General features: G+C 43.2%; 1 protein-coding gene across 2 annotated transcripts in view; it reads right to left on the bottom strand.

Moving 5' to 3' along the window:
- Window positions 1–7,227: 7,227 nt before the first annotated feature.
- Window positions 7,228–23,868, bottom strand: part of CCDC112 (coiled-coil domain containing 112) — a 28,058-nt gene continuing 11,417 nt past the window's right edge. For both annotated transcript variants that reach the window (XM_077462254.1, XM_077462253.1), the window contains 5 exons: window positions 19,718–20,102; window positions 18,002–18,418; window positions 16,999–17,094; window positions 15,841–15,959; window positions 7,228–11,685 (listed from right to left, as the gene is read on the bottom strand). In XM_077462254.1, the coding sequence (XP_077318380.1) occupies window positions 11,655–11,685; window positions 15,841–15,959; window positions 16,999–17,094; window positions 18,002–18,418; window positions 19,718–20,102 (1,048 nt within the window). In that variant the 3' untranslated portion in view covers window positions 7,228–11,654. The remainder of the gene's footprint in view (window positions 11,686–15,840; window positions 15,960–16,998; window positions 17,095–18,001; window positions 18,419–19,717; window positions 20,103–23,868) is intronic.

Below are 23,868 nucleotides of genomic sequence, written 5' to 3'. Positions count from 1 at the left end.
TGCATGCGTTGGGGCGCCTACGATTCAAAATGTCGATTGCAACGTCTAAGTCTAGCACAAGACCTCCCCCTTAACACTAAACCGATACCTATAGGGGGCTTTTGAAGCGTTGCCAAGAGAAAGGGTACTGAAGCTTGTTGCAATTGCACGGGTGCATACAAATTTAACTAGATGCCGACCCTGGCCGTCAAATGACGGCCAGGCGGCGCACCTATTGTGGCGGGAGGCCGTCATATGACGGCCTCCCGTTTAAACAGGGAATGCGCGTGATCTTGCGCGCGCATCCCTGTTTCTTCGGTGGCGGCGTGTCACGGAGACACCGCTCGCCACCGAAGGGGGGTGAACAGCCATTGGTTATGGCTGTTTACCACGTGATCGGCCGTGATGAAGTCACGGGCGATCACAGATGGTCACACCCCGGCTGTGCACGGCGCATGCGCGCGATCGTTAGCGCGCTGCGTGTGCACGTCAGTGGCGGCGTGTTCCCCGGGAACACTGCTCGTCACTGAAGCTGGTAAACAGCCATTGGCCGGCTGTTTACCCACGTGATCGGCTGTGATCCTTTCACAGCCGATCACTAAAATGTAAACAAACCGCGGTAACGAGATGTTACCGGGTTGCGCCTAGTGTACACCAATCACACTGATTGCCTGCCTGCCCCCCCCCAATAAAGAGGACCTGTAGCCACCCCTCATAGTACCTGTAGCCACCCCTCATAGTACCTGTCAATCACAGTCCATCAGAGTACCTGTCCCAGCCCATCAGAGTACCCGAGTACCTGTCCCGACCCATCAGAGTACCTGAGTACCTGTCACAGCCCATCAGAGTACCCGAGTACCTGTCCCAGCCCATCAGAGTACCCGAGTACCTGTCCCAGCCCATCTGAGTACCCGAGTACCTGTCACAGTTCATCTGAGTACCCGAGTACCTGTCCCAGCCCATCAGAGTACCCGAGTACCTGTCACGGCACACCCGAGTACCTGTCCCAGCCTATCAGAGTACCCGAGTACCTGTCCCGACCCATCAGAGTACCCGAGTACCTGTCACAGCCCATCAGAGTACCCGAGTACCTGTCCCAGCCCATCAGAGTACCCGAGTACCTGTCCCAGCCCATATGAGTACCCGAGTACCTGTCACGGCACATCAGAGTACCCGAGTACCCGTCACGGCACATCAGAGTACCCGAGTACCTGTCACGGCACATCAGAGTACCCGAGTACCTGTCACGGCACACCCGAGTACCTGTCACGGCCCATCAGGGTACCCGAGTACCTGTCACGGCCCATCAGGGTACCCGAGTACCTGTCACAGCCCGTCAGGGTACACGAGTACCTGTCACGGCCCATCAGGGTACCCGAGTACCTGTCACGGTCCATCAGGGTACCCGAGTACCTGTCACAGTCCATCAGGGTACCCGAGTACCTGTCACAGTCCATTAGAGTACCGAGTATCTGTCACAGTCCATTAGAGTACCGAGTACCTGTCACAGTCCATCAGGGTACCCGAATACCTGTCACAGCCCATCTGAGTACCCGAGTACCTGTTCCAGTCCATCTGAGTACCCGAGTACCTGTCACAGTCCATCTGTGTACCAGAGTACCTGTCACAGTCCATCTGAGTACCCGAGTACCTGTCACAGTTCATCTGAGTACCCGAGTACCTGTCACAGTCCATATGAGTACCTGTCACCGCCCTTCAGAGTACCCAAATACCAGTCACCAAACCATCAGAGTACCTGTCACCAGGCCATCAGAGTACCCGAGTACCTGTCACCAGGCCATCAGAGTACCCGAGTACCTGTCACCAGGCCATCAGAGTACCCGAGTACCTGTCACCAGGCCATCAGAGTACCCGAGCACCTGTCACCAGGCCATCAGAGTACCCGAGTACCTATCTCCAGCCCATCAGAGTACTCGAGTACCTATTTGCAGCCCATGTCTCATAGAATATACGTTGGGGTGTTTGCTTTCCAAAATGGGGTCATTTTGTGGGTAATTTCACTGTCCTGGTGGTTCAGGACCTTCAAAAGTGTGATGGGTAGGAATGAAATGAGATGTGTCATTTATGCTCCTAGAACGCCTGAACATACTACTTCAATGTTCGGCCTCTCTATGTGGCCAGGCTGTGTAAAAGTCCTACACATGTAGTATCGCCATACTCGGGAGGAGTAGCAGAATGTATTTTGGGGTGTAAGTTTTGCTATATACATGCTATGTGTTAGAAATATCTTATAAATTGACAATTTTGTATAAAAAAAAAAAATGCGTTTTAATTTTTATCCACATATTCCAAAAACTTCTGGAAAAAAATTAACCATTCAAAAGACTCATTATGCCTCACAGATTATACGTTGGGGTGTTTGCTTTCCAAAATGGGGTCATTTTATGGGAAATTCCATTGTCCTGGTACTCCAGGGCCTTCAAAAGTGTAATAGGTGGTTGAGAAATGAGATGCGTCATTTTTGCTCGTAGAGTGTCTGAAGGTACTACATCAATGTTGGTGCTCTGTATGTGGCCAGGCTGTGTAAAAGTCTCACACATGTGGTATCGCCATACTCGGGAAGAGTAGCAGAATGTATTTTGGGGTGTAATTTGTTGTATGCATATGCTGTGTGTGAGAAATAACCTGATAATATGACAATTTAGTAAAAAAAATAAAATAAAAAAAAAAATAAAATTCTTCATTTTGCAAAGAATTGTGGGAAAAAATGACAACTTAAAAAAACTCACCATGCTACTTACTTAATACCTTGGGATGTCTACTTTGTAAAAAGGGGTCATTTGGGGGGTATTTGTACTTTCCTGACTTGTTAGTGTCTCAAGAAATGAGGCACACCTGATGTACTGAAGGCCTGATCAGAAGTGATCAATTTTCAGTGATTGGCACCATAGTTTGTAGACTCTATAACTTTCACAAAGACCAAATAATATATACTAATGTGGGTTATTTTTACCAAAGATATGTAGCAGTATAAATTTTGGCCAAAATTTTAGAAGAAAAATTACTAGTTAGCAAAAATTTATGACAGAAACAAAGAAAAAGGCATTTTTTTCACAAAATTTACGTTTTATTTTATTTATAGCACAAAAAATAAAAAACACACTAGTGATTAAATACCACTAAAAGAAAGCTCTATTTGTGTGGAAAAAAGGACGCAAGTTTCATATGGATACAGTGTTGGATGACTGAGTAATTGTCATTCAAACTGTGAGAGCGCTGAAAGCTGAAAATTGGTCTGGTCAGGAAGGGGGTGTAACTGCACTGTATTGAGGTGGTTAAGGTTTGGTATGTTGGGTATCTATTTACACGTCTTTTATATTGTTCCAAAAATTTGGATTGGTGTGCCCCAAAATTCACTTTACTGAAATTTTGCATTGCCTAGACCTTTGCCGTAATATCGTTTGACATAAAAAGTTGGAACTATACACAATGTTTGGAGGTTTCATATCATTTTTAGGGCTAAAATAATTTTTTAAACCTGTGCAAAAACGGCTCTGGTAGCAGAAAGGTTAAATAATTATACATTTTTGTAACAGAAACTAACAACTTTCTTTTTTTCATTTGTTTAGCAAAAAAAAAACTCAGTGATTAAAATAAAAAACTCAGATGATTAAATACCACCACAATCAGAACCCTGAAAGGCAGGGAGAAGAAAACCTTCTGCTGTCCTGTCAATTAGAAGATATGTTTCTGCTGCTTTGGGTAAGCCATTAAAGGAGTTGTAAAGGTTTGTGTATTTTCAGCTTCGTGCATACTATGCATGAAGCTGAAAAAACATCTGCCCGTTACCAGCCCCCAGCCCCCCCCCCCCCCCCATTTACTTACCTGAACCCTCGAACTTGTCCCACGGGGACGCGCCTTCTCTCTGCTAGGGGGTTCTCGGCTGTTGATTGGATAGATTGATAGCAGCGCAGACATTGGCTCCAGGGGTATATGGACGCTGAATGCTGGACTTGGGAGCGTGCCCGCAAGGCGACCCCCGGGTGAGCGCTTCTCCCAAGGGGTTATCTGATGCGGGGGAGGAACTGAGATAGCTGCTGAGGGACCCCAGAAGACCAGGATCTGGGCCACTATGTGCAAAATGAGCTGCACAGTGGAGGCAAGTATAACATGTTTGTTATATTAAAAAAAATGACCTTCAGTGTCACTTTAAACCATGGGAGCATTTTTGACAGCCTCACAGGTAAGGCTGCCTTTAAGAAAAGGATAGTCAATGTTGATGGGGGAATCCTTCCCACTGAGCTATTGTGTTCTCCCAACGGAGGGGGCAGGAAAAGCCATCTCAGCCGGGAGAACATACAGTCATTATGTTCAGAGGATGAAGCCACAAATCTCATGAAAAATCAGACAGGCCGATTGTAACAAAGTTGATTGATCGATCAACTTGGGTACAATCAGCCTGCCCATACATGGTTTGAATCTTGGCCGGTTCTTACCTGAGAAGCCAGCTGCCATGAGCTCTGCTTCACACATTCTCCACAAACCGCCTCTACGTTTTCTGGTCACTGCCTCCTTGGAGAGGTAGGGCCAGCTCTGGGTGTTGATGGGCTGAGTTTTTGGCGCTGAAGGCGGCTCCTCTTGGCCACCTTGGAAGCCTTTGCCCTGCCATCCTCAGTGACAGCGCTGCTCTAACCCCGATCATCTTCAGAGAGTTCCTGCATCTGCCACTTGATTGAAGACTTCTGCTGGCAGCTCCTTTTAATTTCTTGCAGACCATCCAGCCAGCTTCTTCCTTGGCGATGCCAGGGACTTCTTGATCTAACAGTAAAGCGAGGCACTTCTTCAGCCAGGAGTCTCCATTCTTTGCTTTGGCCTGCTCTAACAGCTGCTGCAGGAGTGTCATTGTGTCACTGAAGAGGAAGCTACAAGTGGGCTCCCATTTTATAGCTCCAGAGTCAGTATTAAAGGTCAAGCTCCACTGGTGAGCCCTCTTCAGGCAAATAGTGATAGACCTGCAGAAGAGACCCTTTATATAAGAACCCCAAGCAATTTCAGAATGTTCATGGAGGCCAGATGACCTTAAATTACCTATCTTGATTCTAGAAGATTCCTAGATCATATGATCTCTATTGACCTATCTTAAGCTTCCCCTAGCATTAATGCAGAAGGGGACCTTGGCCCATTGGAAAGGCTTGTCCCCATTTCCTTACATTTTAGAACTTTTGATCCCTGCAAGTGATACTGATACTCTGTTAAAGAGGATACATGTAATTCATTTTGTCTGGAAAAAAAAGCATTAAGCTACTGTAGAAAAAGAATATTCCTGTTACTGCATGTTAAGTCTTGTTTGTTAGTGGTTGTCCCTAATTCTTATCTCAATGTTGGGAGGTATGTATTTAGAATCTTGTCAGTGTTGTATCTTTGAATGGATTTTCAGATGCCATCATTTCCTGTAGCTTGTATCAGCATTCACTTCCTGTTAGGTCATCTCCCAGAAGCCATCACTTCCTTGTTGCATCACAGAGGAGGCCATGATAGGGTGTGTTCCGCATGTGTTTATTTTGTGCATTTTGGAGTGTTTTCACTCATCACGCATAGGGCAGCCCATTCACTTGAATAGACTGCCCTATGCGCAACAATCGCCCCAGAGAGGCTCCAGGACTATTTTTGGAGCAGCGCATGGTATGTTACCGCAGTTTTCAGTGTGTTTGCTGCACTTGGGGAGCCTTTAACATGTGATGACAACGCAAACATGATGCATATTTGCAGCATTTATGAAACGTATGGCAAAGTGCAAATTTTCTGTGCAGTTTGACATGCGTTTGGAAACACACACGGATGTAAATGGAGCCTCATTGCTCTTCTGTAAACACACCAATTTCACTTTCAGGCCCCATTTACACCTAGAGTAGTGGGAGTGCATGTTTTTTGGCTCGTTTTTCCAGTGACACACATAGGGCAGCCAGTCGATTTGAATGGGTTGCGTTCCACCTGGCAAAGTAGCTCATAGGACATTTTTGTAAATTTGTTACTAAATTTGTCACGTTTTTTTTTTTATGTGGCAAAATGTGTGTTTTCTTCTGTGTTTGGTGTGCCGTTAAAAATGAATGACACTGAAAGCACAACTAGGTAATTTTATGTGTATAAATGTGGTCATACACTATACAATATGATTATACAATCTCTTTACAATCTCCTTTAGATTTACCAAAACTATATAATAGGAGGAGACACCATCAATCCAATCAGGCAGACACTTGCACTACATCAGGGATGTCCTGTGGGCTGCATGTGGCCCCAGGGAATTTAGCATGCACCCTGAGCCCATCCGAAGGGAGGAAGGCCGGGGATGCTGTGAAAACTTAGTTGATGTGTGATGGTGTGCTAAAGAGGACAGCTGGTAAACTCTTTCCTGGATCATACTGGCTGATCCGTCCTGTGCGTCTGTCCTCTGTCTACCAGGAAGTTTCCAAATGTGATCTGTAAACTACAGCCATGGATGGGGATGAGGCCTGGTCTTCAAAACCAAAGAAAACTTGTATTTTTGTGCAACAGAGGTACATAAGGGAGCTGGATTTTAGGGGAAAAAAGTGAACTTGGCCTTTAAATACACTATCAAACTGAGGCCAAACTCCAGCTAACATATTATAATCAGTTACAGCTGTGTTTTTTTCCCCTTTAGGATAAACATTTACATAAATAAAAGCTGATCAATGTAAGCTCTCCTGTCAGTGTTAAATGGTTTCTCTCATCCCTGTAAACTCATACATCTGGAAGAAAGCTTGTTCTTTTAAAAAAAAAAAAATAATTACTGGCTGAATTACCAGGTGAAAATAAAGGAAAAAAAAAAGACTAAAAAAAGAAAATGAATGACATCACATCTAAGAATAGGTAAGCTGCAATATAATAAATGTTTGCTGTTGTTTAACCCTTTCGCTGCCAGGCCCTGTGCTCCATTTTGCACACTCAGGTGGCCAGACTATTATAGCTTTAGGTTGTAAAAGAACCTCCAAACCATATATTTTCTGAAAGCACATGATCAGTAGACTAAAAATAAGGTGCTAATGATTTTTTTTAGACCCTGTGCTATTTGCGCAAATGTTTATCAAACCAATATATTTGCAAAAAAATATACTAAAACCATTAATAGGAGATAAAAACATGAAATACCTGCTAAATCCCTACTAAATATAAAAGCTTTGTATTGAGTTAATAAATAACAAATATTTGTGACTTTTAAATTGCGCCTTTTTGCAAAATGGTGAAAATAGAACAGACGCAAAAGTGTAAATATACAAATTTCTCCAAAAATCTGAAGGTTTTAATTTTTTCCTTACAGCTTTCAGAATTTGTGAAAGACCCCAAAACCATATTTTCTGAAAGGATATGACCTCTAGAATAAAAAGAAGGTGATACTGATTTTTAGACCCCCGCGGTATTTGCGCAAATGTTTATCAAACCAATATATTCACAAAAATACACTAAGCCCTTGTACACATGGTCGGAGATTCCGACGGAATGTGTCCTATCGGACCGTTTTGTCGGATATTCCGACTGTGTGTGGTCTCCATCGGACTGTTTCCCTCGGAATATCCGATGGACCAACTTTTCCAACTTGCTGGTAACATTTTCTGACAAAATGCTCCGATCGGACATACTCCGATCATGTGTAGCCTACTCCGACGGACAAAGTGCCACGCATGCTCAGATCAAATTCCTAGACCACCAAAGCTATTGGCTACTAGCCTGAACGTAGTCCTGTCGTAATGAAATAACGTCATCACGTTATGTACAATCGGATTTTCCGACAACTTTGTCCGACCGTATGTATGCAACAGTTTCGGACAAAATCCAACGGATTTGGTTGTCAGAATGTCTGACCGTGTGTACAAGGGCTAAAACCATTATTAGCAGATAAAAACACAGCTAATTTTACAAAATTCCTGCTAAATATAAAAGCTTAACCTGTATGGAGTTAATAAATAACAAATATTTGTAAATTTTAAATAGTGCCTTTTTGCAAAATGGTAAAAATTGAACGTGCACAAAAATGTAAATATATGCATTTTTCCAATCTAAAGCCCCGTACACACGAGCGGACTTTTCAACATCCAAAGTCCGACGGAATGATTCCGTCAGACTATTCGATCATGTGTGGGCTGCAACAGACTTTTGATTCGCAAAAGTCTGACGGACTTTAGAAAATGGAACATGCTTCAAATTTTTCCAACGGAACTCCGCCGGACCCAGTTCCTACCGAAAAATTCGCTCGTGTGTATGCTATTCCGACGGACTAAAACCGACGCTAGGGCAGCTATTGGCTACTGGCTATGAACTTCCTTATTCGAGTCCAGTCGTACGTCATCACGTTCGAATCCGTCGGAGTTTGGTGTGATTGTGTGTGGCCAAGTCCGCTCAGTCGAAAAGTCCGTCAGAACTCTGTCGGAACTCCTTCGGAAGTCTGTCGGACATAAGTCCTCTCGTGTGTACGGGGCTTTAAGGTTTTCATTGTTTCCTTACAGTATTCAGAATTTGTGAACGACCCCTCCTAAACCATATATTTTCTGAAAGCATAGGACCAGTAGAATAAAAAGAAGGTGCCACTGATTTTTAAGGCCCCACAGTATTTCTGCAAAACGTTTACCAAAAATACACTAAAATCATTATTAGCAGATACAAACACAGCAAATTTTACCAAATTCCTGCTAAAATCCTACTTAACATAAAAACTTAACATGTATCAGCGGAGCGGACACGGACCTGTCATCCGCCTGCTCAGCAGGGATCAGCAGAGAGATCCCCTGCTAAGCAGGCAAATCTGCTTGACAGAGTCCGCTCCACGTGAAAGAGATCTTACCAGGAGCAGCCAGTCTATTAGGGGGCCCCCCCCGCAGGGTACCGAACTCATACGTTTGTATATTTTTTTTTTAAGCAACATGATTAGAGCCTCGGCTCTAATTAGCTTGAAGAGGGTTGGGCTCAACCCACCCACTTGTGACAATAGTAAATTAATATTCGCTACTGTCTTCCGACTTCCCCCCCTCGGATGCCTACACTAGACCACCAGGAGAGCCGTCAGGACCACCAGGGAAGGGGGCAGCATGTGGATGGCCAGGTATGTACCCCATGGCCATCCACATGTGCAAATGATGCCCAATCTGTGCCAGTGCCCACAAATGGGCACTGACTGATACCATTATATAACATGATGCCCAGCAGTGTCATCAGTGCCATTCAGTGTCAGTGCCACCCATAAGTACCCATCAGTGTGACCTATCAGTGCCACCTTATCAGTGCAGCCATATCAGTGCCTGTCATTGAAGAAGAAAACATACTTATTTGCAAAAATTTTTAACAGAAACAAAGAAAAAAATACTTGTTTTTTTTAAAAATTTTCAGTCTTTTTTTATTTGTTGCGCAAAAAAATTAAAAACCGCAGAGGTGATCAAATACCACCAAAAGAAAGCTCTATTTGTGGAAACAAAATTATAAAAATTTGTTTCGGTACAGTGTTGTATGACCGTACAATTGTCATTCAAATTGCGACAGCGCTGAAAGCTGAAAATTGGCTTGGGCAGGAAGGTGTCTAATTGCCTGGTATTGAAGTGGTTAAAAAAAAAGTTAAATTAAAAAAAAACTTTTTGGGGGGGGGGTGGTCTTTGGTGAGATATCAGAGGTCCAAACAGACCCCGATATTTATTTTTCTGAGACTGAGACATATTGATATCTCTCCTTAATGGCCTACTCTTAAGCAGGCTATCCCCCCCGTTCAGTCTATTATGAATTCTGCTGCTAGACTAATACACCTCACTAACCGTTCCGTGACTGCTGCTCCTCTCTGCCAATCCCTTCACTGGCTCCCCCTACCCCACCGTGTAAAATTCTAAATGCTAACCATAACATACAAGGCCATTCACATCGCCTCCATCTACATCACCAACCTCATCTGCAGATATCGCCCAAATCGTCCTCTCCGCTCCTCCCAGGACCTCCTGCTCTCTAGCTCCCTTGTTACCTCCTCCCATGCGCATCTTCAAGACTTCTCCAGAGCCTCTCCCATCCTCTGGAACTCCCTGTCCCAGTATATCTGATCAGAACCTACCCTGTCCACCTTTAGGAGATCCCTGAAAACTCATTTATTCAGGGAAGCCTATCCCACACCCACCTAACTGTCCCCGAGCCACCCCTATCAAATCATTCTCTGCAGCTATTACATTTTGTACCACCACCTCCTCCCTTTAGAATGTAAGCTCTACGAGCAGGGCCCTCCCATACCTTTTGTATTGAACTGTACTGTAATTGTGTTGTCCCCCCTATACATTGTAAAGCGCTAAGTAAACTGTTGGCGCTATATAAAATCGTGTACAATAATAATAATATAGGAGCGATTGCTGCCTTTATCCACTGTACTACAGTGGGGGGTTTTGGGGAGCTTAGTAAAACACATTTACTAAGCCCCCCCAAGCCCCAACTTGACCATAAGTTTATAGGAGAGGGAGAGGGAGAAATGAGATCCATACTGACTTAGCGGATCAAGACAAAGATGATTTACAAATACATGTTACCTCTGTTATTGAAATTTGCAAGTCCCTCTCTAGGTGTTTTCACTGCATATTTTGTCTACCTTTTAAGTGCACTTAGAAGATTTTCCTATTTACGTCTAGAGAAGACTGCTTGGATTTATTCTAGACAAGCTTGGCAGGTGTAATGTTCCAAGTGCCTGCCATAAGATCTTCTGGTTGGCAGATCTCAGCAAAGTTCTAGTAACATATGTCTTCATCTTCTGCACCCTAGACCTTTGGGTGGAGTTTTCCTTTAGATATAAGACTCCAAAGTCACATAACTTTGGATGGGAGCAACGTGGATGTGACCTGTCCCTCTCAAAAGTCAGACCTACTATTGAACCACTGTTGCATGTAAAACATTCAAGTATAACGTTCACGTAACTTTTGAGAGTTACATCCTATTAAGGTGAAAAAAACTGACTGTCCAGACCCCCAGCCCCTCCATTTTACTCACCAGAGCTCATTCGTTCCCTCGGCAGAGACGCGCTGTACTTCTCTGCCTGGGGTCCTCGGCCCTTGATTGGCTAGATTGATAGCAGTGCAGCCATTGGCTCCCGCTGCTGTCAATAAAATCCAATGACCGAGTCTAGCATTCTGTGTCTATGGAAGCAAATGCTGGACTTGTGAGTGTGCCGGCAAGGTAACCCCCAGGGAGAGCGCTTCTCCTAGGGGGTTTACCGATGCGAGGAGGAGACGCGAGTGACTTTGATGTCCAAAGTTGCATGACAAGTCACACAAGTGTGAATGGGGTTTTAAAGTTGCATCAAAGTTACACTCCATAAGTTATGTTATTTGGAGTTGTACAAGTGTGAATGGAGCCTTAGTAAAGTAGTGCCAACTGGTCTGGTGAAAGCACAGAGGAAGAGAGTTCACAAACAAGCCACTTACAAATGCAGTCAACAAAAGTCCATTCACTTGCATCAACATCAGGGCAGGGATTGTTGGCACTTAAAATAGTCATATTGAACAATATCAAATGTTAGGTGAAAATGAAGGAAGACTCCCTGGAGCCGCACATCTGTCCTGTCCCTATGCTGGGTATGTGAATGGCAACCTCTGTCTGGACTCCAACCAGGTCACGGCCCCAATGCGTTTCACTCTGCCCCTCGGAACTTAGTCATGGGGATCAAATGTTAGGCACAGTTCTAACTATAAGCCTTGCCTCCATGATGGGACAGCCCTGAAAAAAAATACAGAAAGTATAATTAATAATAATCAACATGTGATTAAATTGTATGTCACCATCTAAAAATTTCCAGTTATAACACCGCATACTCAGCATTAAGTCACCAAGGCAGCCTGATAGGTAAGTGATGAAAACTGCTTTGCTGTGCTAGGATTTAATTTACACCAGAAACACTATCTGCGTGGACTTGGAATGTTCTCTCCATTGGTAGCGTGGGTTTAATCTATGTATTCTGAGTTTCTTCCTACCAATATTGATAGGATAATGCAGCTTTAATCATGGTGTGCATATCGGTTTGCCTTGCCTAGGAAGATTATACTGTTAGCTTCTTGAGGATCTGATGTGAATGATTTATGTACTCTGTACAGTACTGCAGAGTTATTCTGCACTATAACAAATTCAATATACAATTATACAGCATTAAGATTAGTAGTATATGCTACCAATCTCCTACAGCATAAAAGACTGCAAATATCTAGTAGTTAGTCACATTTAGCTGGACTTGTTCTGTAATGTTTAACTGAAGAAGTGGCTGGGACGAGCTAAGAAATGTATTATTCCAGTTGAATGTGACTAACTACTACTAGATATATAATGACCTGGATAAATGAGAACCTTCGCAGACATACAGAAAAGTGCAATTTTACTTCAGATCTGCTGGACTTTGCCATTTCTCCCCTACCCAATGCCATTACATGAAATGCTTAAAGGGGAAGTTGGGGTGCAGAGCAGAGAGCCGGTGACTGACCATGTTGGATTGCTCGGTTCTCATCTTTAGAGCCGGCGAGAGACAGATGCAGTATTGGACCAATGCTGCATCCACCCAGGTAAATATGACTAAAAATAAATTCCCATACTTCTCTTTTAAACGTGGACTGCAGGCAGATATAAAAGAGATACATTAAAGTGGTTAAAAATGTTCAGACATGCAACCGAACCAAAGCATATTCCTCCATAGTGTGTACTTGTCTCAATCAGAAGCACTAAGTGTCTTTTCTGTCTGCTGCTTCGTTCCTCTGCTATCAGCATGAATCACTTCTAACATGTGTTCCTGACAACAAGAGAAAAATGGTGACAGGGGAGGGAGCTCCAGCTGATTGACAACCTCACCTCTGTTCCTGTGAGGATAACTCTCAGAGTTATCCTCACTGAACTCTGTAGAGTAACTTCAACTTTCCACTCCCCCACTTTTTCTGACAGCTCAGAGACACTTTATCTGCAGTCTTCTCTTCTCTACATCACTTCAAAGTCCATCATTTATGAACAGGTACAGCCTATGTAGGAGGATTTGTTAAATCTGTGTATCACCTGAGGCCAATCACTTCACTGGTTATATGCAAAGGATTACAACCACTTTAATAGAGCTCTGTAGTTAAAACTTGAATGTTTTTTTATTGAATGCAACTAGTGAAAAGTACCTGAATTTATTTGATATCAGCCTCTTGCATTCCCAGCAGACTGGAAGAGGAAAGGGCACTGGGATCCAATTAGGGTTGCCACATACAAATGTGCCAACAAGGTATAGATAGGAGCGATGACCTGGTCAGTCCCTTGCTACACCTGCAATGTTCAGTCAACAGGTTGGTGTGTTAACTCCATTGTTCTTTCTTAAGAGTAACAGAAAGTAGTTTTATCCTGTTGGTTGTTCTGTGTGGCCCGAGTGTTCTGTGTATAACTCTCAGGACTGCATGAATAGAAATACTAATTATTTGGCAGGTAAAAGAGCTTCCTTATATGCATTTCATCTATGTATTTGGCCAGTTTAGCATTTATGATAAAAGAAGGGCCGATATACCTGCAAAATTAATATCGATAAATAAACTAAATATACATTAACCACTTTAGCTGGAAAATGGTCCGGGGCTTAAGGACCAGGCCCCTTTTTGCGATTCGGCACTGCGTCACTTTAACTGACAATTGCACGGACGTGTGACGTGGCTCCCAAACAAAATTGGCAACCTTTATTTCCCCACAAATAGAGCTTTCTTTTGGTGGTATTTGATCACCTCTGCAACAATTTTTAAAAAATTCAATATTTTTTACTTTTTGCTATAATAAATATCCCCAAAAAATGTATAAATTTTTTTCCCCTCAGTTTATGTGCCGATACGTATTCTTCTACATATTTTTGGTAAAAAAAAAAAAAAAAAAAAAAATTGCAATTATTGATTGGTTTGCGCAAAAGTTATAGCGTCTACAAAATAGGGGATAGTTTTATGGCATTTTTATTAATAATTTTTTTTGTTTTGTTTTTTTACTAGTAATGGCGGCGATCAGCGATTTTTATTGTGACTGCGACATTATGGCAGACATGTTGGACAATTTTGACACATTTTTGGGACCATTGGCATTGATACAGCGATCAGCGCGATTAAAAATGCACTGATTACTGTAAAAATGTCACTGGCAGTGAAGGGGTTAACCACTAGGGGGCAGTGTAGGGGTTAAGTGTGAGTGTTTTTTTTTTCACTGTTGGGGGGCGTGGCTTGGTGTGTGACATCACTGATAGTCTTTCCCTATGACAGGGAACAGACGATCAGTGACAAGCTCACTAGGAAGCACGGGGAGAAGTTTGTTTACACTTACCTTTCCCCGTTCTTCAGCTCTGTGACCTGATCGCAGGACACCGGCGGTGATCGGGTCACAAATGTGCCGCCAGCGGCGCGCGACACGCGGCTGGGCTCTTAAAGGGCAACGTGCCTGTGCCTAGCCGTGTCATTCTGTTGATGTATATCGGCGTGAGGAGATCCTTAAGTGGTTAAACACACTCATGAAAAAATGTGACTGTTTGTTGTAATGATATATATATAGGGCAAATTAGTACAATTGTAAATATGTGAAAGAAAAAGAAAATAAAACTGTATACTGCAGTGCGATCATCAAAAAGTCCATAAATAAATATATATATTTACACACACACACACACACACACACACACACACACACACACACACACAGTATTTCACAAAAGTGAGTATACCCCTCACAGTAAATATTTTATTATATCTTTTCATGTAACAATGTAAAGTAGTGAGTGTACAGCTTGTATAACAGAGTAAATTTGCTGTCCCCTCAAAATAACTCAACACACAGCCATTAATGTCTAAACCGCTGGCAACAAAAGTGAGTACAGCCCTAAGTGAAAATGTCCAAATTGGACCCAGAGTGTCAATATTTTGTGTGGCCACCATTATTTTCCAGCACTGCCTTAACCCTCTTGGGTATGGAGTTCACCAGAGCTTCACAGGTTGCCACTGCAGTCCTCTTCCACTCCTCTATGATGACATCACAGAGCTGGTGGATGTTAGAGACCTTGCGCTCCTCCACCTTCTGTTTGAGGATGCCCCACAGATACTCAATAGGGTTTAGGTCTGGAGACATGCTTGGTCAGTTCATAACCTTCACCCTTAGCTTCTTTAGCAAGACAATGGTTGTCTTGGAGGTGAGTTTGGGGTCGTTATGTTAGAATACTGCCCTGTGGCCATTTCTGAAGGGAGGGGGATCATGCTCTGCTTCAGTATGTCACAGTACATGTTGGCATTCATGGTTCCCTCAGTGAACTTTAGCTCCCCAGTACCAGCAGCACTCATGCAGCCCCAGACTTTGACACTCTTACCACCATGCTTGACTGTAGGCAAGACACACTTGTCTTTGTACTCCTCACCTGGTTTCCGCCACACATGGTTGACACCATCTGAACCAAATAAGTTTAACTTGGTCTTATCATTAATAGATTTATGGTCAATTTTGAAGAAACCAGAGCATGTTTCAAGTAGGAGAGGACTATTGCACACATACATTAACCCCTTCCCGCCGACCGCCCCCGGCCTTTACGAGTTCTAAATGCCAGGAGGCGGGCATTCTGGTCATGTGACCACTATGATTGGCTGTCACAGCGGTCACATGACCGGAAAGCTCCCACGTGCAAATAGGCATTTAGGACTTTCCATTTCCGAACTGGTAAGTGCGCTCTGAGCACAGAATTGTTTACATTTGGGACGCATATATGTGGTCTCTCTGTGTTAAAGCCCACCCGTCGATACTCCATATATATGCATACAACTGGTGGGAACAGGTTAATTGTTGCACTTGCAGTTCAGCTGTTTAACGTGTCAGCTGCCATAGATTATTAATTATATATACAATTACCGATGAGGGATGTGTAAAAGTGGAGTTGTTCCTGATGGCCCTGTATTTTTGAAGCGCTCTTCCCATCCTTTTGTAAGCTTACATAGCCTGGAAGGATCTCGATCAACATGAACTTGTACCTATAATAAAAATAGAATTTTAGAATGTGGATTAAAATAAAAACCTTGAGAGTTGCTCCTAGGCTTTGATAAGTACCTGCTTCTACTTCTGCGCAGGTTGCAAAGGCAGTTCCAGCAGAAGTACACCCACCCCCAACCACAACCTTCTAGGACACGCTACAGGTCCCAAAAGGCTGTGGGACCATTCACAAAATGCAGGCGTCACAGGTGGCTGCCCAGCGTTGAGGACTCGAAGACAGGCGAAGAATCAGTCCAGGCGCTGGATCCTTGGACAGGTGAGTGTCTGTTTATTAAAAGTCAGCAGCTACAGTTTTTTGTAGCTGCTGACTTAAGTTTTGCACAGCTGACTGAAGCTCCACTTTAACCTGTTATAGTCTATGCAAAATTCCACATTAACGGGGAAGTCCAGCCTAGGCTCGTTTGGCTGGGCTTCTCATGTGGGTCACACGAGTGCAAGTCTGCTCACTGATATCAGTCCAGGCACCGCATCAACTCGAAAATGGGAGTCTGGATCCGCCAGGTGCCTGGACTGATGCCCACCTTGACTTTACAAGGGGTTTTAAAGTCAGGAGTTTTTTTATCTTAATGCATTAACATAAAAAAACCTACTGTGTGCAGCAGCCCCCCCCCCCCCCCCCCAATACTTACCTGAGCCCCACCTCTGCCCAGTGATGTCCACGAGTGCCTCAGTGGTCTGGGACTCTCTTCCTGATTGGCTGAGACACAGCAGTGGTGCCCTTGGCTCCCACTGCTGAGAAAGTCAGTTAGCCAATAAGTGGGCAGGGCTGAACTAGGGCTCCATGTCTGAATGGACACAGAGAGCTGTGACTCGGCTCGGGTGCCTCCATAGCAAGCTGCTTGCTGTGGGGGCAGTCAACAGGAGAGAGGGGCCAGGAGCACAGAAGAGGGACCCGAGAAGAGGAGGATCTGGGCTGCTCTGTGCAAATCCCCTGCACAGGGCAGGTAAGTATAACATGTTTGTTATTTTTAGAGAAAAAAAACCCTAAATTTTACAATCACTAACTTCATATCATGTTACCTTTTCTTTTAATTTCTCCAGTCGCTTCTCTTTTTCTTTCACTTCTTCTTCTTTGGCTCTTTTTTCTTGCACTTTTTCCTCAATTTTTCTCTGATCCTGGAACAGGATTACATAACAGTCATTAAAATTCTGAAAAATATCTTTGTGGCAGAAGAAATATAAATGTACCTTTACTTTTAAAAAAACGAAAATATCCCAGTGAGAGATGCGATTACTCTTAGAAGTCCAGAAAAACACTTGTTGGTTTATTTTTTCTTTCAGTGTCCCATTGTAGAGATTTCCCTTCACTTTCTGTCCAAGCGATGCAACAGGAAAAGCATTCCTGGATGAGGCGGAGATGCAAGGCAGTGGCGTCCCAATCCCCACCTCATTCAATCAAGATGACACTGCATTTATTTAAAAAATTGAAAGTGCTCTCTTTATGGTGCAGGTGCCGAGTGAGCGACCTCCTGTGTTCAGTAAGTACAGTGTAACTGCTCAGCATGGGACTTAAAAGCTAGCAGCAATCACTGTAGTAGCAGTTACTACTACAGTAATGTCCAGCTTCACATTGGTATTGCCTAATTGAAAATCTCTGTCTATGGTCTGTGTCCTGTACTAAATTTATAAACACACACAGGCTGATTTAACACAATACAATTTAGATTTCACTTAGCCAATAGAGAGATGTTTGATTTGGCATATGTATTCAAATTCAGTACTGTTAAAATTTCACTGTAGTTTCATTTGGTCTCATTTTAACTATTGCTTATCCAAATAAACTAACACAAACAACTATAAATGACAATAGGGCATTTTGTTAACAGCCTACTGAAATGCAGGGGTTTCTTAAAACCATAGTGGTGCTGTGACAGGAGTTCAATTCTGAATTATCTGCTCCGATACATGTGTTTTACACAGGGATATGTGCCAGTGAACTCGTTTCCAAAATACTCCTTTAACATATATGATCCATAATTCTACTGTAAAATATTTTTTGGTACTGTATACGTAAATAATTTACCCTGTCCTGAAATCTATAGATCTCCATTGCAGCCAGCCTTCTCTTCTCCTCCCTCTCAGCTTCTTCCCTCATCTCTCTTTCCATCTGTAGAAACTCTTCTTGCTCCTTCCTGATTCTTGCATGTTCTTCCACTATGAGTTTGACTTCCAGCTGCCGCTGGCGCTCCTTTCTCTGTTTTCTCTGCTGATCTTCCTCTTCTTTTAGCTCTGCCTCAAGCTTTGCAGCAGCCTCTATTTCCTTCTGCCTCTTCCAGGCCTCTATTTCCCGCTGCCGTTTCCTTCTTTCTTCTTCTAACTTCTGCTTCTGACCTTCATCCTTTTGTTGCTTATCAGATTCTGTTATTTCTTTGGTCTTTTCTTGAATTTTTGATATTTCTTGTTTTTCTTGCTGTTTCCTAGATTTCCACTTGTGAATAGCCTAACAGTAAAAAATGCAGAACAATTCAGTAAACAAACCTGCCAAAATTTAAGCACGGTTCACACATCTCTTGTGCAGTTTTGTTCACCGGTTAAAGGGGTTGTAAAGCTTTGTGTTTTTTCACCTTAATGCATCCTAATGCATGCAGGTGAAAAAACTCCTTGCACTCTCCGGCTTCCCCAAGCCCCCTTATTACATACCTGACCCCCGAATCTCCGAAGTAGCGATCCCGGATTGCTTACCTCCAGCTCTTGTGGGCTCTTCATTGGATGATTGATATCAGTGCAGCCATTGGCTCCCACCGCTGTCAATCAGATCAATGACACGGCGGGCGGGGCCGAGTGATATAGTGGGCGGCTATGGCCCATAAACTAACCCCCCTGGGAGAGCACTTCCCCCAGGGGGGTTAGCTCTTGCGGGGAGGAGCTGAGACAGCCACCGAGGGACCCCAGAAAACGAGCATCGGGGGGCCACTCTGTGCAAAACAAACTGCACAGTGGAGGTAAGTGTCGTATGTTTGTTATTTAAAAAAAAAAAAAAAAGAAACCTTTACAACCCCTTTAATGTGTAATTCAGGTGCACATTTTTACTTGAAATCGCACCTGAACCAGACTGAAACTTATACAGGACTCTTTTTAAAAAGGGACTAGAGCCGTCCCGAACATATGTGAACCAGCTCCATAGAGAGCCAGGTCGGTTCACATCATGAGACTCGGATGTGGTTCACAATGCATCCAATTCGCATATATGTGAACCGAGACATTGGGGGTTATTTACAAAAGGCAAATCCACTTTGCACTTTTGTACTTCAAATGCACTTGGAAGTGCAGTCGCTGTAAATCTGAGGGGTACATCTGAAATGAGGTGAAGCTCTGCTGATTTTATCATCCAATCGTGTGCAAGCTAAAATGCTGTTTTTTATTTTCTGTGCATGTCCCCCTACAGCAACTGCACTTCCAAGTGCACTTTCAGTGTAAAGTGGATTTGCCTTTAGTAAATAACCCTCTTAGTGTTTTAAACCTTTTAGGTAAAAAAACTTATTTACAACATTGAGTACCTAGACTTTATAATGCACAGATATGCTACAAAACTTTACATTTTACATTTCCGAATTGAAGATTTTCCTAAAATGAACACATTTTGCATAGTAAAAAATGTTTGCACAGTTACAGTACTACATTTGAGTCAATATAAAACTCAAGTTATCATAAAACACACTTTAAACATGCAACACACACTGTACAACAATATACATTAACAGAATAAGAAAAAAAAAAAAAAGAGTCAAATGTTGCTCACTTCCTTTTTCTTTTCTTCCAAAAAGAGAAGCTCCTGATACCAGGCCTCGTGTTGCTGGATGTCCTCCCGTGTCCTGCTAGGTAAGTATGCCAGGGCCTCTTCCATGTAACCAGGCTTACATTTGTGTTTGGTCCACACTTTCAGGAAGCTCTGGTGGTCATAGTCATCCCATCCTCCCAGACGGCCTCCAGTCTGCTGCAGGAATTTTTCAAAAGCCACCACTTCTTCTGGGAGCTGGCTGGAGAGACTGCCACCCGGCGGGGCTTTTCCAGAAGGAGCCTTGAAGGATCTTTCAGGTGGATTATTGAACGATGCCTCTATTTTTTTCTCCATGGCAGTCAGCTCAATGAAGGTTGTTTTTTCTTCCTTTAATAGGTCTTCATAACTAAAGCCATCCAAGATAATTACATTTTTCTTATGTAAATTCATTTTTACATCCACTTGGCTAGGTACATATGCAAAGAAACAATTTATCTGAAATGTTAGTAAACAAGAACTTGGTCTGAGAACCACCCATTAATGTTCTTTTCTTTAAAGTTTAAACCAGTGGTGAGCTAGACATTCTTTTACCCAGGGCAAAGACTTGGTGTGAATAGGGCAGAGGTTGGTGTCAGTAGGGCAGTGGACAGCATCAGTAGTTTAAAATTTTTATTACTTTGTAAAAACATGGAAAATCTACACTTTTTTTTTTATACTGAGAACCTGACAAACTCCTATTAGAAAGTGAGAGAGAGAGAGAGTGTGTGTGTGTGTGTGTGTGTGTGTGTGTGTGAGAGAGACAGACACTACTTCGCTATCCCCCATACTACACCAGGAGACCCCCCCCCCACAATTACAGCTTTAAGATGCCTGAAATGTACCTCTATGCCATCAGCAGGGATCCCTGATCACCACATTATGTGTGGAGAAGGAGTCAGTGCTTTGTCTTGTCATCTAATATCATGGACTCCTTTCACGTTCCTGCTGCCAACCGGCTCCATCAGCTGCATGCATCGCTCACAGGTGAGCTAATTCCAGCATCAGGTACGGTGATGCCACCTCCTTCATTCCCCTCAACGTCAGTCCCCTGCTCGTCCCGCTTTCTCCTCCGCTCCTATACTGAGCTCCCCTCACCCTCCCGCCAGGCAGTGCCCGAAGTTCACCCCTGGCTACAGGTTGTGAGCAGACCCAAAAACAGTCCGAATCAATACCAATCCCCTGCCTGTCACTCAGTAAGTCAGGAGAAGCCAGAAGATCCTCGTGCATTCCTCTCCCTTTGTCCTGGCTAGGAGAAAGTAATCCTGAGCTCCCTCCTCCTGTGTTGCATGCTTGCAGTTACTCCTTCTGCAGGTTCAGAAGTGCTGCCCTGGCGGGGAATAACAGGGGGAGAGAGAACACAGTCCTCACTGCCTCTGGCTCTCTCCTCCTCGCTCCCAGCGCTGGGCTGACAGTAGAAGTTATACCGCTGTCACTGCTCCCATCAGCGGCACCCCTTTCAATGAAGAGTCTGGGTCCCCTCTGTCCCCCTAGTTTCAGCTCTGGTTTAAACTAAGGGCTTGTTCACACCAGCATGCTGCATTAACGCACATGTTGGTGCTTTGCAATGCCATTTATGTTGATTGTTTTGCACAAGGTTTGTTGTGAACTGGGAAAAATGCAGCATGCACTGACATTTTTTATTTTAAAACAGATTTTTTTTAATTACATTTTTTAAAAGCAGTAAAACACAGAGCACATACACACCTGTGTACACAACAATCTAGTCGCAGTGAGTCAATAAAAGTAAAAGAAACAGAGATAATATGTTGGAGGGGTGTGAGAGATATATATGTGAATTGCAGCCCATTCATTTTTAATGGGATGCCTAACACAATGTGCCTCATTGCATGGAAACGGTAGGTTAAACAGGTAGGTAGTATAACAATTCTGATATGCAGTCTCCCTCAGGACTCCGAAGGTCTTATTTATAAAAATGTCTGAACCTGTCTATGTGGCACAAAGCTACCACGTGTTCAGGTTAGAAAAAAAATAAAGATGGTGGATAACCAGGGGACAATATATGCTTTAAGTACTATGCTATAACACGGAGAATGCCAAAGTGACTGAAGAAGGTTGTGATCACCAACCAATATGTATAGCATACAAACGTGGTTCCAAACACAAAGCTTACACCGGAAACACTGTACATGTAGCCTGGGCTTGGTGTAGGCCGGCCATTATCCTTTTAGAACTATAAAATATCCGTAATAACTAAACTATTTTAAAAATACAATGTTGGATGATTTAATGCTTCAGCATAAAAATAAATTCTTCTCCTTAATACCTTAGGTAGGTTCACTAGGAGGTTCCTTTCTTTCCAATTTTTTTTTATAATTATTTTTCATATTTATAATTTTTTCCCCCTCTGCATTATATCTATATGTATTTTTTTATCTCGTAGAAGATAAATGAATAGTATTTTTTACGTATTTTTGTAATATATTGTACTGTGCATGTATTCCATTATGTTATTTTGAGTTTGAGGTTCTCATATTTTAGCTGGTCATTATCAAGTGTGATCCCTGAAGAAGCAATTTCTTACGAAATGTATCGATGTGCTTACCTGCACAGTATTTTGGGTTTTACCAATGCTACCTGTTTGGTGTAACCAGTGTATCTTGTCAATTTGCTTTAAAAATATACCGCTATAGTTTTAAAGAATTTATTAATAAAAAATTTTTGAGTCTATTTTTTTTCTGTCTTGTCTTCCCATTGTTTTGCACATTTAAAGTCCCTTTATTTGTTGTTGGGAGGAATTTGTTTGTCCTCCCCTCTGCCTCTTTTTGGGTGATTTGTGGTTACATTCTTTTCCCCTTTTCTCCCCTCCTCCCCCCTTTTTCTTCTATACATTTTTCTGGATGGTGCCATGATGTGGATGCTTCTTAGCATATTGCTCTGACCGCACACATATACGTGTATATCACTAGGAGGTTGATTTACTAAATGCAAATATGCTGCGCACTGCAAATGCAGTCGCTCTAGATCTGAGGGGGAGCTCTGAAATGAGGGGAAGCTCTGCTGACTTCCAATCATGTGCAAGCAAAAATGCAGTTTATTTATTTTTTGCAAGTGATTGACTATTCTTTGCAAAGTGAAATTTTACCTGATTTACTAAGCTCTGGAGCAACTGCGCAGAATATTTGCCTTTAGTACATCGACCCCAATGTATTCACCTGAATACTGACAGCTGGTGCAACCACTGCTAGCAAAAAAGAAAAAACAAAAAAACCTTCTGCTTGCTGCTTTGTGGTGCATTATCACACATTCGTTAAGCCCCATACACAGGGGCTGAATGTCGGGAGACATTGGCCAGTTCAATAAAAAACAGCCAACATTCGCTTTGTGTGTATGCCAGCAAGTCCGACAGTCTGTTTGGCTGGCTTCTGTCAGGTGTGCATGCTGGAAATCCAGCAGCCAACCAACTCCCAATCAACGGTCTCAGCCAATGACTGATCAGAGTGTTCTAGCGGGGAGGGGGTTGCTGTCCCCCTGTAAGAACACAACAGCTCAGCGAGGGAGATCACTGTACTAACGTTGGATTGTTAGTACAGCAGCTCTGACCATTCTGTGCATTAAGATAAAAAAAAAAAAAAAAACTTCTGTGCGTAGCAGCCCCCCCCCCCCCCCCAAATGCTTACCTGAGCCCCATTTCGATCCAGCCATGAGGGAGAGAGAGAGAGAGAGAGAGAGAGAGAGAGAGAGAGAGAGAGAGAGAGAGAGAGAGAGAGAGAGAGAGAGAGAGAGAGAGAGAGAGAGAGAGAGAGAGAGAGAGAGAGAGAGAGAGAGAGAGAGAGAAGAGAGAGAGAGAGAGAGAGAGAGAGAGAGAGAGAGAGAGAGAGAGAGAGAGAGAGAGAGAGAGAGAGAGAGAGAGAGAGAGAGATGTCCAAGTCACGGCTACACGTTGCTGTGGCTCAGGTTCCCACATAGCAAGCTGCTTGCTGTGGGGGCACTCAACAGGAGGAAGGAGCCAGTTGCTCCAGCCATGGACCCAAGAATAGGAGGATCTGGGCTGGTCTGTGCAAAACTACTGCACAGAGCAGGTATCAATGACATATTTATTATTTTAATAGGAAAAAAAAATACTTTACAAATCACTTTAATATGGATAGGCTGCCATGCACCACAACACAGGT

The sequence above is a fragment of the Lithobates pipiens genome, unplaced genomic scaffold (assembly GCF_037356315.1).
Source record: "Lithobates pipiens isolate NorthernLeopardFrog02 unplaced genomic scaffold, aLitPip1_a1.2 Scaffold_3, whole genome shotgun sequence".
NCBI lineage: Eukaryota > Metazoa > Chordata > Amphibia > Anura > Ranidae > Lithobates > Lithobates pipiens.
Note: the sequence above shows the minus strand (reverse complement) of the source record. Positions and strands in the feature narration are given on the sequence as shown.